Source organism: Typopeltis vanoorti, chromosome 14 (genome assembly GCF_054136105.1).
Source record: "Typopeltis vanoorti isolate ZY-2024b chromosome 14, IOZ_Tvanoo_1.0, whole genome shotgun sequence".
In the NCBI taxonomy this organism is placed as follows: Eukaryota; Metazoa; Arthropoda; class Arachnida; order Uropygi; family Thelyphonidae; genus Typopeltis; species Typopeltis vanoorti.
This window is the reverse complement of record NC_143562.1, coordinates 70,602,379-70,622,043: the sequence shown is the minus strand read 5'-3', so window position 1 is coordinate 70,622,043 and position 19,665 is coordinate 70,602,379. Positions and strand designations below refer to the sequence as shown.

General features: G+C 31.8%; 1 protein-coding gene across 1 annotated transcript; it reads right to left on the bottom strand.

Annotated features, from left to right (window-relative positions):
* Nucleotides 1-1,503: 1,503 nt before the first annotated feature.
* Nucleotides 1,504-10,822, bottom strand: LOC150099597 (uncharacterized). The gene is made up of 6 exons (XM_090404141.1): nucleotides 10,680-10,822; nucleotides 6,624-6,679; nucleotides 5,835-5,942; nucleotides 3,671-3,703; nucleotides 1,979-2,044; nucleotides 1,504-1,821 (listed from the first exon to the last, which is right to left on the bottom strand). Exons 1-6 carry the CDS (start codon nucleotides 10,765-10,767, stop codon nucleotides 1,747-1,749), a joined length of 426 nt encoding a protein of 141 aa, XP_090260267.1. The 5' UTR covers nucleotides 10,768-10,822; the 3' UTR covers nucleotides 1,504-1,746.
* Between the last annotated feature and the right edge of the window lie 8,843 nt (nucleotides 10,823-19,665).

The window sequence follows — 19,665 nt, the reverse complement described above, 5'->3', positions numbered from 1 at the left end:
AAGAACATTCTTCATCCTTCATTTCAATGTTTTCTTAAAACATTCCCTCTTGACAGCCATCGCACCTTGCAGTGTAAAAGATGCTCATGTTCACTCCCCATTTCTTTGCACAACACAGAGATATTCTTGAATTCAATGGACGAGATTTTATAAAGTTTATAAATTGCATGCACACTGTTGCATTTAAAAGCAATGTCATTATTTTGACGGGCAATGTTTTTCTGCGACCCGGCATTTAGCTTACGTGATCCGGTGCCGGGTCGTGACCCACCATTTGGGAAACGCTGCTTATAGCAAATTTACTATGTGTAAAAAAGGAATATGTATAATAAAAAAATAAAATATAAAATTACATAAAGTGCCTATCACAAATCAGCCACCAGTGGTGCAAATGTACTGTGGATTTATAGTCTTTAATGAATGAGAATCACAAAAAAAGTAAAAAACAAAAAACTCCCGTGTTATGAATCAGCATGGAAGTATCGCTTTCAACAGTAACATAGTCAATGAGATAATTTTTCCGTGTCTTCTCTCCATGTGAATATGTACACCAGTTTATGTTGGAATATACTATTAGTAGTGCTAATCCATGGCCCGGAATAAATCAAGCAAACACTTATCATTATTAATCGGCTTGGTCTTTTCTCCAAATTTTTCCAAAAGAATTTTATATGCATCTTATAATTCCTCCATTACTATTTAGATCTTTGAAAATAACCAACTTATTTCATTTTCTTTATGTCAGCTGACTTCCCTGATTATTTAAAAAAGTCGTCTCTCTCTCTCGGCAATTCCCCCTATGAAACTAAATATCTCCTTGACTAATTTCCCCATTCTAATCTTTACCCACAGCATTTTACATGAAATTGCATGCTATTCATACATTCGTTGCAGTAGAACTTGCATTTTGGAATGTTTCAGCCCTGCACCATTGGTCAAATGAGTGGCAAATAAGACGAATACTGTGGATATTATGGAGTTATTGATATAGTAGAATATGTTAGCAATCCACTCAGTCTACCATGCTAAAGAAAGGAGTGTTTCAAAAGGTAACTATATTTGAACAGTATTTATATATATAGATAAAAGGTCGCCATTTCATTTATTCTGTGAAACGTGTTTATACGCCATATAAACCAATATAATGCGTGATTATGAGAGCCACTCTGTAGGGCTTTTGTGTTTGTTTTTTTACTGAAAACGTTTTCTTTATTGAAAATTTTTCTTTGGTAGAGAATGTGTTGTTTTTAGAAATAGTAACTTTCAATTATTTACTGAGGCGAATATTTTATTTTATGCAGTTAGCGAAATACCGCAACATTCGAATCTACAGCTCTTACTAATAAAGATGCATAATGGGATATCCATTACCTATAGCAGACCATAACAGAAGCACTAAATAAGAATAATAAACATTTTCAAGAACTCTCAGTTTCTGAAAAAAAAAAGATTTTTGAAATGAAACAAATATCTGCGTTCTAAAAGCAAAAACCATTTCCTATGTTAGATACTTCCTTGGTTTAATAACATTAAGAATATCCAATCATTTTGAAGGAAATCACATTCATCACGCTATAATAACAGAAGAACAGTAAATAATTTCCGATATAAATGAGAACATATCAGTTGGTTATGATGAATACAATCACAATAATAATATCAATAATATTCCCGAGTTTTGGATGCTTACAGATTATCCACTATTTCTCTTTCGTCCGTAGATTATAAATCCCACTGAAACTGTTACTATTTCTTTCTTCGTTCCTCTTGGCTCGTTCCTGCGTTAGTTTGAATTTCGTTAAAAAATTCTTCCAAACAAAGCTGCAAAAAGTTATATAATTAATTTTTCTATTATGATACAATTCGATATGGTTTCGATTTCATTTATATATATATATATATATATATAATTGAAAAAAAAAGAAAAAAATATACATATATATATATATATATATATATATATATTGACTTTACTTACTTCCACTCCCTTAATCTCCATTGAACGCTGTATGTTATGATCTACAGTTGAATCCGCTGCAACCTCCTGAAATATACATAAATTATGTTAATTATATGGAAAGTAACATCAAGAATATATAAGTTGTTAACAATGTAACAATGAAGTAATAGCAAAGTTTACTGGGTGATGAAGGTATCCCGATTACCAAAGAAATTCAAAATTTAAATTTAATATAAAATTAGTTTTTAATATAAAATTGAATACCATAGACAATGGGGAAAGGGATATTTGCTTTAACATTTGATTTAAAATTTATATTCCAACATAAAAAGACCAATTTTTTTTTTTTTTTTTTTAGCCCATACACGAGCGATTGGTTAATCGATACATCTATTTTTGCTCTGGAAGCATGTAGCCTATGGCAACAGAAATTGCGTAAAATATCCTTTTTTTATCTGTAACATCCATTTTATAGCTGCGGAACTTTATACTATCTTTGGATTTGTCGGTATTCGACGAGGCTACGTTGACGACACACGAGGTACTCGTCCGTAGTTGACATTTATTGCCGCCATCTTTGCTTTGCACGGTAGTAATAGTTGCCGCTTGCACGTGGTTGATTTATAATTGAAATGAGAACCGAGTTTATGCAGTATGGTAACACACTGATTTTCTGAATTTTAGTTTTATGTTGTTGTAACAACAGTAATGAGAATTAGCAAATCGTATTGTGTTAAATGTAAACGTGCCTTGTGTTAGTAAGCCATCGAATATCATCTCTGCCTTTCATTATATACCTTTAAGTCTTTCTATATTTAGGTTTTAGTTACTCTTTTCTACTTGGAATATTGATATGTACTCCTTATTATATTTGTCTTGGATATTTCATTTCACAGATCTGTCACTCCTTGTTTCATTAACCTTTCAAGTTCTCTAGACATCTAGAATAAATTCATCTCCAGTTATCGGCTTACTTTCTCAACTTGGATCGGCAGATGATAAATTATTTCATGGGAACATTCGATAAGGTTTCTTCTTATCGAAAGATGACAGGTTAGATTTCTGAATCTAACATGGAGTTCAAATGTTTGCAGGTAATGTGTGCACGTTGTCTATCTAGTTGAATCAGCCGATGTTTTTTGCAGAATTTGCCACTATGTATTCAAATTCTGTAAATTTATTTTCCTGGAATTTTAGTCTACATTTCACTCCTGTACGTAGCTCTCATTTATTCGTTTAAAACTTTCGTTTTCAATATGATATTCCTATCCTGCTGTGAACGAATGGTAATCAATTCCTATTTCTTGTTCTAAGCCAGCTTCAGGATAATCAACAATGAGACTTTCTTATTTGCTGTCTTCTTTTGAATTTGTGAACATCTTTATACCAGAACATAGTATTAAGAATTATTGTGGTTAATTTTTAAAGATTAAAATATCGATTTCTTCAGATGAACGATTGAGGAATATGCTGAAGGCGAAGCTTAAATATTCCTGACAGTTATTATTGCCAGATTCTATCCTTTAATTACTTCTGCAGATATAGGAATTGCCACTTATTTGATTGGTGATAAAAACCTCTTTTTTTTTAATCGCATCATTGTTGATGAAATCCTCCTTGAATAGGAAAATAGTTATGTTAAAATGAACAGAAAAAGTAAAGAATAAGAAAAACTCGAAAAATTATAGAAACTTCAAGAGGAATACTCACCCCCACATATCTTGTAAAAGTGCATCGATCAACCTGCAAAAAAGTGATTAACGATTCAAATCTTTGGGAAAACATTAACAGAAATATGAATACTTAAAGAAAAATCAATCATTTAAATAATACTGTTACAATTTTGTATAAAAACCAATAATATGAATTATGTTATAGAAATAATTAGGTAGCAGTAGTTCCATGATGCTATACTGGAACATATCCGGAGTACTTAGAGCTACTGCGACACGTAATAATGAAGGACATGATCAGCAGTTTCATCTACAAATCAGAAAGTCCAAAAGGTGAGAAGATACACGAGTCAGTTCATTATCCATGAAAATCCTCCTCACACTATTCATGTAAGGTCTTCTGCAGATGTTACGCTACCAAAACCAGCCAGAAGCATCATATAAAACTACATGAAAATATCAGATATAAATTTCCTCGTTATCATCATATATCGGATATGGACATGAAAGCCAAGTGGATGAAGATAAGGCAAGATATGAAGTCAATGCGAAATGAAGTGAACATAATTATAGGTAGGCGTGGAAATCTGAAAAAAGTATGGAAGGTGAGATGACCTGAGAAAGAGGTAACGAATGATTCGAAAGTCTCTATTGAGTTTTCATTAACAGAGGTATAGCGGAAAACAAGAACTGCAAGTTTGCTTTCCTGTGGGTAGAACAGGCAGAGTGAATTAAGCCTCGGATAAGATGAATAAAGGAGCAACGTTTGCAGGAGAATGGGCGAATAATTTTGATGCAATTAAGGAAAATGTCAGACTGGATATCAGGAAGTCGTCAAGGAAAGTAAAGGATAACAGTGTGATAAGAAAGATTATGAGTCACAACTGTTATAAATAAATCTAAGTATGAGCTTGAAATGAAACTGGCTCTGTAAGCTAAAGACAACCCTCAATAATTCTGTTGATATACTGCAAGTAAAAGAAGGAATGAATATGAAAGAATAATTATACTGAATTAAGATGATGTGAGAGTGACAGATGTAGAAATGGTTGTTCAACTAACGAGTGAGCAGTTTGCTAAAATGTATCAACTTAGTTACAAACCCGTTCACTGTTTGAAGTAAATCAGGTGTATGAGGAGAAGGTATTTCAGCTATTGCGCAAACTTAATAAGAATTCAGCAATAGGGACTGATGGGATATCAACAAGGGTGCTAAAAGTGCGTTCCGTTGAACTGGATATATGATTTGAATCTCAGAATCGGGAAGATTCCGAGGAGCGGAAAGAATGTATGGTAATCCCATTGCACAAGGGTGGTGCAAAGTTCGATGTATCCAACTATCGACCAATTATTATCTCATGAGTGGTGGTGAAGATTTTGAAAAAGGTGGTTTGGGCTCGCATTCAGAAATGGGTTGATAGAGCATCTCTACTTTGCGATGAAGAGATGATCATCGATGAAGATCATCTCTTCATCGATGATCCATGATCTTCTAAGATCATGGATTTACTAAGGGGAGGTCATGCTTTAGCAATTTTCTCACATTGTATAGCAGTGTTACCATTGAGCTACACAAATGGAATGGATACAGCATCATACTTCTGGATTTTGCTAAGGCTTTTGACAGAATACAGAATGAAAGACCTTTCCATAAATTGGAAAATATGGTTTTGATTATAAAATATTAGCCTCGAGAATAAGACGGCTGACGGAAACAAACATCAAAACGTGGTATATGGGGGATGTCATCCTACAAAATTTAAGGAAACCTGTGGTGCCACAAGGATCAGTATTTAGTTCACTATTACTCCTTGTGTACATTAATAATATTGGGGAGAATTTGGCAGGCCAAATACAGCAATTTCTGGTGTGAAGATGGGTAAGGTAATCAGGAATTCTGCTGATTCGAAGTACTTGTTGAATAACTTGAATAAGCTGGAATTTTGATCATAGGAAAATGGATATCAGTTCAGATTTAGTAAATGTAACGTCATGATTTGATACCAAATGTCGTATTATATTCTTATAATATCTACATATAGACTTAAATAACTATTGATACATGACATTCTTCCACTTTTCTAAGTAATGTTTCTTTTATTTTTTGAATATAATATTATATAATATAACGTAATATTTTTTAAAACTGCAAGTTGGTGTTATAATTAATTATATAAACGTGTTAAATTGATCAAACGTACCTCTCTGAATTTGGAATCTCCTTCGCAAATATTATTAACAAACTCCAAATACTTGTTTTCTGCTTCAGGATAGTATTCGGAAGTACAGTTCTCAACAACTTTCTTTAACTGCAAAATAAATGAATCCTTGAGAAATGAGGGGTGAAATATCATTTCGCTAAACAAATGAAAGAAATACAAAACTAAATTAAATTAAAATAATAAAATAATAGAACTAGGAATAAAATCTTTACACAAATTATTATGTTTTGCTAGTTCAGGATATGGAAAATGCGAAGAGAAAGATTTATAAAATTTATATAGAACTCACTCTGCAAAATAAAAATATGAAACAAAGGAACTGTCTATTTTTGATTATTTGTTTATCATTTATTTACATTTGTTCATTTAGAAACAGTTATCATTTATACTATTTGTGGTTAGGTATTCCTCGTTTCGGCAAGAAGTCAGCGGATGTTTACTTAAGCTGGCGATATGAAAAGAGAAAATCGGTAGAATTCGATTTTCAAAAGGTTTTATAGTTTTATATATAGTTTTAAATGGTCAGTAATTCATTATTCCGCTAATCAGACTTCAATCACACTTCTCACTTTCTGAATGATAACAAGAGCAAGCGTGGATTTCAAGACCAGTATTCGCCCCTGTAAATTAGGGTCTATCATTTAAGAGGAAGAAAGACGTTAAGCGTTTTATTTATTATACAGTTATTCTCTCCTTCCAAGAAAAAAGTTAAATAGGCCAATGGTACAAATTACTATTTAGTGAGAAACACGAACGTTTTGTACATACCTTTCCAGTTGATAAGCTTAAGCAGTGAGCAAATTTGGACTTCAGTATTTCACTTGCTACAAAAAAAAAATCAATAAAATGGCATGAAAATCAGAACAAAAATGGAATATGGTAATTTATTAAATGAAACTCAACAAATTAATCTCAAGAACATCTGCATTTATTCAAGTTAAGAAAGTGAAGGACGAATACTTAAGAATACTAATAACGAAATTGAGATTAACAGTACTTGGTCACTACCTATGCGTAGATTTCTGATATATATATATATATATATATATATATATATAGGCGAACCTATGGCACGCCTGCCAGAGGCGCCACGCCCGAGAATTTTGCTGGCACGTCAACGATTTACAGGTGATATCCTTTTATACGCTTATAAAATTATTGAACTTTTTTTTTAATTATTACAATACGTGCAAGTTAAATTTTGTTTTATACGAGAGAGCAGCTATGAAGATGTGCATATGATTGGTGCGGTATTAACAAAAGATCACGCGACCCAATGACAAAGGCAGCCGACAAGTTGAAATGCTAATTCTCTTCAACCGAATTCCATAACATCTGAAACTGTCATAAAAAAATTCACTATATATTTCCTAGTTTTAAGACATTCACGACGGGGTGTCGTTTATCGTTCCGACGGAACTTCTCATTACCAGCGGGCTCAACTCACACAAAGTCTTAACGCTTGGTTGAATTTTATTCCTGCTTGTTTGGGTTGAGCTGGCAGGCGAACTCACACACGTATTATTATTATTATTATTATTACTATTATTACGGGCAACTCCAGGGAGTCATTGGACTCATCGAGGGAGGCCCCAAATCATATTCATCACAACTATTTGACATTCATACAGTATCTATCATACCTCGCCTTAAACTCATTCACTGTCAGAGCATCCACCACAGACTCAGGGAGCGCATTCCACTCATTCACTACTCTAAAAGTAAAGAACCCAGCTCTAACACCTTTACTAACCACACTTTTGCCCAGTTTCCATGGATGTCCCCTGGTCCTCCCACAACCAGCCCTGTTCTCAAAAATATCTTCTGAATTAATTTTATAGAAATCCTTCAGTAATTTGAATGTCTCAATCATATCTCCCCTCCTCCGCCTATCAACCAATTTTTGCAACCCACAAATCCTCAACCTGTTCTCATACGGTTCATTCCACAGACCTGCTATCATCTTGGTCACTCGCCTCTGGATCCTCTCCACCTCCTCCCCATCAAGAAGAAACCTAGATGACCAAATCTGAGCACAATAGTCTAGATGGGGTCTTATCAAGGCTCGATACAGAGGAACAATAACCTGCTTGTCTCTGCTTGTCATCGTATTCTTCAGCAACCAAGTGTACAGTGTACAGTATATGTACAGTGACCATTTATTTTTGGAGAAAATAAAGGACAAATCAGACATTGTTCCATAAAAATAAATAAAAAAAATTCTGCGTTTATTTGTTTCACTAAAACTGAAAAGCTTTATAACGTTTATTGTAAAATATAAGCATATAAATAGCATTTTAAACAGTTATATTATTACGTAAAATTTTTAATTTTGATACTTTTTAACAAGAATAAACTTTTTTTTAATAAATCAGGTTTGTGTTTTAAAAATTCATAAAAGTGTATTCAATTCATGTCAAAGTTCCATTTGGTATAAATGCATTCTTTCAATGTTTCGATTTTTAATTGTTTTTTTTTTTTTCACTGGTCCACATATTTCTCACTAATGAAAATACTTGTTCAGTGGGGGCATTAGATCCAAGGAGACATAAGCAAAATTCAGCATTTAAAACATTTAAAAACATTTTTAAATGCTTTTAAAAGTTACGTGTCTATCTGCAAATTATTTAAAATATTCAACCCTACTTCGTAATTTTGTCGCCATTCTTCGATCTTTTCATTGGTGACATAAATTTTAATACACGAAACTTCATCAGATAGTTCGCTGTCATTTATGTTTAAGTTCCAGTGATTGTAAATGAACAAAACACCTTCCTCGGACCCACTCAAATACTTCCATTTATGAAACAGCTGTCTCAGTTATTTAAATAATCAATGCAGGTTTGGTAAAATTTATGAATTGCATCTTTAAATATGTTGACATCAATATTCAATTTGCTATTTCAATTCACAAAATAAAGGAAAAACTGCCCATTTTAGAAAAAAAAATCGAAAGGACAGAGCAGCGAAATAAAGGACTGTCCTCTTAAATAAAGAATGTATGGCCGTAATTATATGGCATGTTTCAATTCGTAGTAGAATTTTATTTGAAGTTATTCTTTGTGATCTGTCATAATGACATCGAGAATTTCAAATGTAATAAAAGAAACACTTATTTCATGTAATTGAAAAATTGGACAATAGTTTTTAGTTAGATACTGTGTTTCTGATGCAACATATGGTTGCACTGAAACACAATTGTTGACTTGAGTCTGTACAGCATAGTTTCTGTGGGAGTGGACAATAAGAGTGCAATTAGAAACAACTGGAATAAAACGACGCTAACTAATGAATCACTCTATTTGTTGAGAAATATATTACTCAGACTGCAAAAGCCTCTGTACCTTATTCAGGGATACAATAAAACTACTTGTTTTTCTTGCATCTACAGTATAATAGCTTTGGGGAGGGCGTTTTTAACCCAGGGTGGAGCGAGTTACTATCGCCTCGACGTGAAAATGTTTAATCATTTTTCGTGTGCGTGGTAATATGCAAAACTTTTTTGTCTTTCTTTGTCAAGTAAAATCAGTGGTGCGAGCTATACGCGAGGGCAAGTTATATTCGAGGAAATACGATAAGCATTTCGCCAAGTTGAGCTTCCCCTGCTCAGCTGACTTCTGTGGTGAGTTAAAATGCATAAATATTTTCTCACTACCGTTTTTTTTTTAAACCAACATTAAAATCGATTTAATAATACAATAATCAGTTTTACACTGAATAATATTATAAATTTATATATAAATAAATATTATAAATTTATATATAAATAAATATTATAAATCAAATAAAATATTATTTATAAAATTATAAATAATTATTTATAAAATATTATATATTGCTATAAATTAATTAATAGATTTTCTATTAATTTTCCCCTACTAAAAATTGCCCGGCACGTCATCAACTTGATTGGTAAATTTTTGCACGCCAGCAACTCGATTTGTAAACTTTTGTTACGTGCACACAAAAAAGGTCGCCACCACTGATATAGTATATGAGGTTTGTTTGACGTTTCCCAGTTTTCCTGTCTCTCCCAGACCATCTACTGTCTGTACAGGAAAATGGTTAACCACATTTTCTCCCCAAGGAGATTTTCCTCCAAACATCTATGAGTTTTAGCGGTTCGTCTGCATTAATTTACAATTAAAATTGAGAATCGAAAAAAATTTAACTTTTGATATTCTTTTATGTAAAATAGTTTATTAGAAAACCCACAAAAAATTGACCTACTTAAGAAATTGTATACTCCTATATTTAGAAACTTTATCAATTTCATTGTCAGTGGATCTCATGACCTAAGTCATATATTCGTTTAATATAAAAATAAGGATATAAATAAAAAAAAAATACTCTTCAGTAGTATAAATAAAAATAAATATACTCTTCACTGTAATGTGCTTGGCTATCCACTGCAATTACAACTTGATCACTATTACTGTCAATTTAACTTTTTAATTAGAATTTCATGGACTCGTATTAAAAAGGAGCCATGAATCTATTAAAGCACAAATTGAACTCAGAAAAACTTGATTCCGAGAAGCAATACATTTAAATTTGAACATCGGAATTTAAAAGCAGTTTTTTTTTTTTCATTTGTTTTTAATTTCATTAAATATAGGACAGAAAGGATTGACGTCATTGAGATTTACATAATTTATAAACGCATGACAAACGCTGCACTGTCTTATCAAAATTAAAAATTCAATAATTCAGAAAAACTTCTATGATGCTCAGATTTAAAAATATGGTTCATTTGCTTTAACATAATTATGTGCCCTTTTCTTAAATCAACTATGTTACTAATAATACGTAATGATATCTTACCACATATTCTTTGAATTACGTTAGGGGCATTATCTTCTTCACAGCAGAAAAATGGTAAAAATATTAATAAAACCAATAAAATCTTCATTTCTTTAAGCAGGAGAGCAGCTTCAATCACTATGAGAGAAGAGTAAGAAGTTGAATAAAAATGGTCACATAAAGCCTCTCTTCTAATTTCCTCAGAAAAAAAAAATACTTCCGTATTACAAAAGAATTGATTTTTTTTTATTATTATTCTGACGGAAGTAATTATTTTTATAAGTTTGCAACTGATAAACGCATTAAAAGCTATCCGGAAATCATTAAAATGTTTCTAGTAAAAACCTGCTCATAATGTCGAAAATAATTGCGATTAACCACGTGCAAAGTGGAGGGATATATGAACACAAAAATATTTTTACCGGAATATTTCAATAATTTCGAGACATGCTGTGCTAAAGAAGTTCGGGACATTTATCATTTTGTTAGCAAGAGTCGTTTATACTTCAGTATTTGCTTTTCTTTAGATATGTTATTTTAGTTTTAGTTCTAAACGGATTAGTTTAGTTCATAATTTATATAACATTATGTTTATTATTTGCAAAGGAAAAATGAATATTCCCGCCATTTTTTAATGTACTGGATGAAACGACGAAGCATGTTGGCGATTTTGCATTTCACATCATTAATTTAACTATAGTTTGGCTGCGACTATGAATTAGTGATAGTTATAATAAAGTTAATAAACGACTGGGGATGGTCGCTGTTCATATTTACTATCTATATCAAATACGAGGCTCTTTCTATGAAGAGAACTAGTTGCATCACTTTAAACATTAAAGGTTAACTTGAAATAAACTTCAGTGGAAAATGCCCTTCACCTGCTCTTATGGATTTTGAGTTCTTTCAAAATTATTCAGTTTGAATTATTCAGGAACGTTTATAGATTATTTCAAATTTTCCACAAAATAACAGCAAATTTGCTTAGTTTTCTCATTTTCTTCGTTTGCAGTATATGCATTAAATGGACGCACATGTTAAGTATAATTTGTGAGAAAGTGTCTATGCAGCATATAAGAAAGAAATATAAAAATAAAACATTTTTAAAAAGAATTTAATATCTTGCAGCAGTAGACAATAACCTCATTGATTATAGTGTTGCAAAGATCTTTTCTCTCAATTAATCAGTCGTTATTTTCAAGAAGCAAAGCTTAAAATTCGTTTCTGGTGGATTCCGATAAAAGCTGCACAGAATCATGTGTAAAGCAGAGGTAATGATGTAAGGTAGTGTTTCCGTTTCCAATCTTCCAAGAAGATGTTATATGAGTCGCTATCACATATGTCTAACGTAACTCTGAAGAAGTCGCTAAATTACTTAAATCAGTTTGTTGCAGGCTTCTCGCCCAATTAATAAATTCTCTTCACCTTGGTTTATCATACTTCGACAAAACTCATAGATAATCATGAAGTTCGTGATTATTTGGAATAATATGAACTTTCCATCACCACCAAACGTTGGAATAAAGAACTAAATTCCACATAAAACGTTTTCTTACAGAGCAATTCATAAAGGTGATTGTAAATTCTTGCTGCATCGTTCTAATCTGAATCGATATCTGATGAGCTTAAGTTATTCCACTATGGGGAAATTCTTCTTCTTCACTCAGTCCTCCATAATTAATTTTCATAACATTGTAGAAAGTTTTTATCTTTGGTTTATTATATTAGAGATACCAAGAAATTTTATACTTGGTTTCTAATCCTTTTCGCAAGTAAGCAAAACAAAGTTTTGCAACTGAAATATATTCAGGTTTAAGCTTGTAACTTGTCTTGGTATGTACCCCATAATGAAAAACACCCTTCTCACCCCCCCCTTTCGGACGTGTATAATGGTAAGGGTCATCACCCAGATTGGTTTCGACCTTTATCGAGGTCTGATCAGTGAGAGCCACACCCGGGAGATATATACCAAGGTTAAATATTTTCCATTTATCTTCAGACCTTTCCCTTCCCAATCCAGAAGTTTGAAAAATATTTCTTCTAGGTACGCTGTGAATAATTTTGGAGATATTGTGGCAGCCTGTCTTATACCTTTCTGTATTTCCTCAGTAGGGATTTTTCCAATGAAATGAATCGCTGCTGTGGCATTGATGTATGCTGATTTGATGGTGCTGACGTATGACTCCTCCACTAGTTGATTTCGTAGCGCTTTAAGTGATTCAGTAAACACTTCTGCAATACGTAAAGCATAAAATTCTGGATATATCTGAAACAATTATGTGAGGTCATCAGTTCATCAGAGTATGAGTTTAGTTTTATTCTTACCGTTCATCTTGCTTTCTGTTATCAGCTTTAATTCGAAGTTACCTAGATTAAGGTTGCTAGGAATTTCTAGTCCTATCTATGTTAATTCCATGAGACGTTGTTCACTCGAGAGTAGATATCATACTGTAAGTTGAATAACATACCTTGTATACTGTTTGATAGAATATCAACAATTCGGGTAACCTGAGTCCTTTACAGATCCATATTAAATGACTGTCCTAGAAAGTTGGGTTTATAATTTAATATGTTCAAAAACAAGCACGTGGCATTAGGAAACACTTAATATATAAGTTGGTAATAACTTGCATGATTAGGCTTTAGAAAGAGTTAATTAATCAACGATTTGAGTACTTTTTTGGAGAGAAAACATAAGTTTGGAATCGAGTTGGACGGGCAATCATATTGGTGGTCGAATAACAGCAGGTTTATTTCAAAGATATTTTTATTACCGAAGTAAAGAGGTTCTGGTATCATTCTATAAATCACTGGCTACAGCAATATTTATATCCATATTAGCTAACAATGTTAGTACCTTTACTACTCAAAATGGACTGAAGACATTCCTGTGGAATTTGGAATAATATTAATAAACAGCTTTACAGCTGTTTTATATTATTTTATATGATTATTTTATATGAGTACTGGTTTATATTATTTATTAGAATAAAAGATGATTAAATGTTTAATAACAAGTTTAGTTTTATGAATAATTTCAATTAATTATTGTTCATAAAATTAAACTAAAATAACAGAAAAAAAATTAATATCCTGATATAACTGTCAAAACTAAAAATACATTATCGTTTTACATAAAATATTTAAATGAAGACTGTATCTATTACTTATAATTGCACTTCGATTTATTTTATTATAATTCATATTTGACTAATCATTTTTAGCATAAACAGCCGGTTTATGAGCAGACATCACGAAATCAAATAAACTTGATTTTTGAGGAGATTAAAAGTTTACAAGGAGATTACATATGCTTCATGCATTAACGAGTTTAATTCATGAAGCATATGACATCATTTTTTTTTAATCGCATCATTATTACAAAACTGTTAGTAACGAAAGTGAAAAAGTAGATCTTGGAAACAATGTACTGACTGATTACTAAAGTGACTAAATTACATGTATTTAAGAGATTCAGTATCCGCGTGTCCCTATATATATATATGATCAAATTATCTTCTCCCTCTCCCTCTCTCTCTCTCTCTCTCTCTCTCGCACGCACACACACACACACACACACACACACACACACACACACACACACACACACACACACACACACACACACACACACACACACCTTCTCTCATAAGATTGTTTTATTTTTTTTTTATTTTGTTTTCTTCCGTATATGTTTCTATACATTTTTACAGAGCACATAAATTTAAATTAACGTATTCTGTAGCCACTGAAACTATTTAATACTTAATTGATTTAATATTTAATTGATGAATTTTATTCTATAAAATTCATCGCATGCATAAATCTTTATAAAATGTGAAATCTATAAAAATCTATGTGAAAACTATGAAATATATGTGAATCTATTCCACATTAACAACATGACTATGATATCAGCCCAAGTCTTTCAGTCGATGAAATCATTCGGTTGAAGGACTTGGATTTGGAATTCCTTCTAAAACGTGAAGAACCTATACAGGGTTTTTTCAGGTGAAGGTGAGACAGATTGCATCGTACGTGGTAGAAGAGAATTTCCCTCACGGAAACCTGGCCATGCGAAAACCCTGTTTGCGTACAAGAATATATATGCATGCAAAAGACCGCATATACCCAGTTTTTTTTACGAAAACCAAATTGTGTATGTAGTAGGCCTTATTATTATCATTATTATTATTGGATTATTATCCAATAATCCAATGAAAAATACTTGTAAAATTGTATCATTATTTCCTTTTTATTACGTGTGAAGCTTCGTTTTAAGTAATTGTACATTTTAGTAACCATTACTAGCTGTCTTGCCAATATTATTCTCATCTTAATGATCTTATTAAGCAAACTATCAAAATCTTGTAAAAAATAATTTTTAAGGTTATTCAATATCCATCTTTTATTTTCTTCTTACCGAATCCAATATACCTGCCTTTGTTTGCATTCCAGACAGCACCTTCTCGTTTATGTTTTTTTCTTTCAATTTTATGATCATCTTGCAAAGATATTGGGTCATTAGATCAATTGACTGCCCTGCTTAACTTTACATAACAAGTAAAGAGAGAAACTTTTTTCTTAATATTTGACCCAAATTCTGTATTAGCTTAACAACAAAGAAGAAATGTCCATTGGCATCCAACTCCTAGGTGCTCTCTGAAGACCCTTCTCTAAAAGCTAATCGTGTGTTTATCAATCAAATAACTTCTTAACTATTTCGCCAGAGAAACATGAATAGTTTAGGTACATTTAATTAGTAGGGGATTATGTGAAATGCTATCAAAGGGTTTGCTAAAATCCAATTAATTGCGTTATACCATTAAAATGATTTATTTCTCTCGATACTTTAGCAGCAATAAAATTTTTAAAAAAATTTAAAATTTAAAAATAAGTTTTCTTTCTACACTCACAATAGTTTTTATTTTACATACAATCGCTATATGTGCACATTATTAGCAAGATATTCATGAGTTAACAAAAACATCTCTTTCATAACAGGAATGTTTCCAAATTAACAACTTAGCCATACTGACAACTTAAATTTGAAAGTATGTCATTTATATATGTTAATGAATTGCAGCCAACAACAGTACAGATGGAACTCATTCTCCTCTCAAAAATGGCCAGCTTGTAACCATCAAACCTCCATATGGTAATATGTAACCAAATGGTTTTGAAGTATTCTTGCAAAAAATTATTCTTTATTTTAATTATCTGACATATTCATGTAACAACCTTACATGATATCCTTACAAATCAGAATAATAAAAGATTTATTCTGATTTGTAAGGATATCACGTTATATTTTCCATATCTTCATTAAATAAATCGATTTTACATTTTTAATAATCTCTCACAAGTTACTTTCAGAAATTTTCGAAAAAAATTCTATCTATTTTAGTTGTAAAATTATACGCCTTTCTGTTATAAATAATCTCACTTATTAAGGAATAAATGCGTCATGTAAAATGGAAGATACAGTAGTGCCAGATACTTAATTACATAACTTAAACAATATGAAAAAAAAAAATCCAGTCTGACAATACGTTACACTTTGAATAGTTACATTTGAATCGACTAATTTAAGTCGGCTAATTTCTCTTTTATCGTCATAAATACTTAAAGGATTTTGCTGTTGTTCTCGTTGATTTCTGTCACATGCTTCTGTTGTTGTATAATCATTGGTTAAGTATTTTGCCTCTTTATATAGTATCAGGTTTAAGGGGATATTCTATATAACTTACATTTTATTTTATCTACAACTGGACCAAAGAATACATTAGTCAAAGGCATTGCTTTTACGATTTCTTTTACTTTAGTTCGCAAACCAGCTATCTTGAAGGCTCTCGCAATATACATTTTTATGAATACTTTATAACTTGAGTATCCTTTCCTGAATTCAGTATATTTCCTCCCGAGGATATTTACATTATTCTTATTTATTTGTGATACTTTACTGTTATTGTAATTTACATGTCTACTCAATTAGAATGTGTGAAAATACGATCTTAAAGAAGCTAATAGATCGTATTTTATTATTTTGCAGATATCTGAAGTTTCCAATTCCTGAAAGCCTTAAATGAAAGAATTGATTATTGAAAAGCTCTTGTAATGTTAATGACAGCTGGATCAACAGTGTGTGCAATTCCTGGAAGTATTTTAGATAAACTTAAGCTTACTGTTGTAAAAGAAAATACCTAGGTAAATATTGTAGGAATTGGGCAACTGAACTGGTGGCAAAACGACCATGACATATTTAAAACCTCTCACGTAACGTCAGCACGTTACATTTGTTAGTCTTCCATTCCTGGTGGAATAATATTTTCTATTCACTTCATAACATACACCTGTTTAATTTCACGGATTTTTATAGATAAATATGAAGTCGCAGAAAAACCTGTACTTTTATTTTACAAAGCCAAGGAAACAATATACAGTATTATAATACACAGTACATTATATATTCTCTAGGGTTCATAAAAATTAACGGTCTTCCACTATATAATTTCTCTGCATTTAACACGAAATTTCATAAATATTGTTGAGGCTAATTTTTTTATCTGCAGAATCCATATGTTTGCATGGCGCGTAGCCACTCTGTGTAAACTCTGTGTGAAACTGATAAGTTATTAGCCGTAATCTACGAACATGCAATAACACTCCTCATCTTCTTCCTTTTTTATTGTTTCACTTTGAATAAGATAAGACAATTAAAGGAAGAAGAAATTTAATGACTTATTAAATACTCTTACTAATAGTTCTGAAAGTATCTGAAAGAGTTTTATTCATAATTATTCATATGAACAACTTTACTAGTCAGAGTATTCCTGTCATAGCGGCTTCATGTCTTAAGTTCATTCCTAGCTGAAGGATGTTTTCATCATTTAACCGAACAGGATAACAGAATTAAGAAAAATAAGTCAATGAATATTTTATTTCTTCAGAGGAGAAAGTACAACCCTATTCCCCATCCTCCACTGCGGTATTTCTTCAGCTTTTCTTCTTCAGCATTGTCAATCAATGTGTGAGTTATGTGATCAAAAAAGGTAGTGAATTTCCGAAATGGAATTAATCTCAGGTAGCTAAACCTACAGATAGTCTTCCAGCGATTCAGAAACATTATCAGTTTGATCGTGTTCACTTGAGGAGAATAAATGGATACCATAAATACGAGTAGTGCGTGTGGATCAAGTGTTGTACACTAATGTATGTCATCAATTGGAAAAGATAAATGAAAATTCGATTAGACATCAGAAAAATTCAAAAGCAATAAGGTCCCACAAGTAAATTTCATACAAGGAAAACCAATAAAAACTACAGTATGAAATTCACCCAAAAGCTGAATTAATAATAAATGAAATAGAATTTGAGCATTATAGGTTCTATCCATAAAATTATGATGTAATAGTATGCTACAATTATTATTATTTTTTTATTAATAATGCATTTATCATGATAATAATGCACGAAGGATACAATGAAAATGCATGTATTGATTATATAAACATAGGGGCTCCCATCCATACATATACATCATCAATAATTAACGTCAATATTGCCGATCACTACTTTGTCTCAACTTCGTTTTATTACGTTACCTACTCCCGCTCTCCTCCCACCACCAAAAAGTCGACAAAACTCGATCATATTAAAGAGCATTGTCGATAACCATGTAAAAAATACAGACTGGAATTGCCTACTTAAAATAAATGATCCTACAACATTTTATAAGAATTTCCAACTAAAGTTCACAGAAATATGCGAAAACGCAACAAAGACTACACAAATGAGGCGACAAACAGTAACAATCCATGGATAAATGGCGACATACTCGTAGTATTATTATAAAAGAAAATCTATGGGAAAAAACTCAAAAAGTCACCCAGTAACACACATTTACAAACCTTATACAAAAACACAAGAAATCAACTAACAACAAAAATTCGTAGGACAAAAAGATACTACTTCCAAAAATTCATGGAATATAAACACAACATGAAGCAAACATAGGCTACACTCAACCTAGTAACTCGAAAAAGAAAACTTCAGCTCAAGATTTTATTGCAAAAAGCTTCGGTCAGGACACAAATCAAGAGGAACTAGTAGACTCATTCAACCATGCTTTCACAAACAATATCACACAACTCAAAATAGACAATCTACTGACACAAAATCAACAACAAACTATCTATTTTCCACCCCTAACAAAACAAGAACTGAAAGAATCACTCTTACAACTAAAACCAAAGACTACTTCAGGAATAGACAAAATAAGACTCACAGACGTTATAACACGTTGAACAAATAAATCCAATAATTTTGAGACACGTGAACATAATATTCGACACAGGCAATATTCCATAACAACTAAAAACTGCATTAATTACGCCAATTTACAAACATTTAAAGAAACGATACCCAGAACTACAGACCAATAGCTACCCTACCAGTCATTTCAAAAATTCTAAAAAAAATAGCACACACCAGCCTACAGAACTATTTACAGAAGTACAACATCATCTCACAAAACCAATACGGAAAACAAAAAGCACCATCACTTTATTAGAAGACATCGTCGTTTCAATAAACAAAGCTCTCGACAAAAACAAGTAAACCGTCCTTATATTGCTTGATATAAACAAAGCATTTGATATACTTAAACATGACATACTACTCACTACACTGTATACAGCAGTGTTCCTCTTATACTCAGTAGGTATAAGAGTGCATAGATGGTTCAGGATCTACCTATCAAATAGAACAAAATAGAACAAAATGTATACAAACAAAACACGTTGTCCCTCAAGGCACCATATTATCACTAACTCTATTCAACATATACATTAACGATGTTCATAACATGGCCATAAGCAAAAACACTCTTCATCTTTTGTCCCTCACCTTATGTCCCGAAATAAGAAGTCAAATATTTCAGTACGCAGATGACACCACACTAGTAGCAATCCACATAGACATCAATATGGCTCTCTCTCCAAAGCAC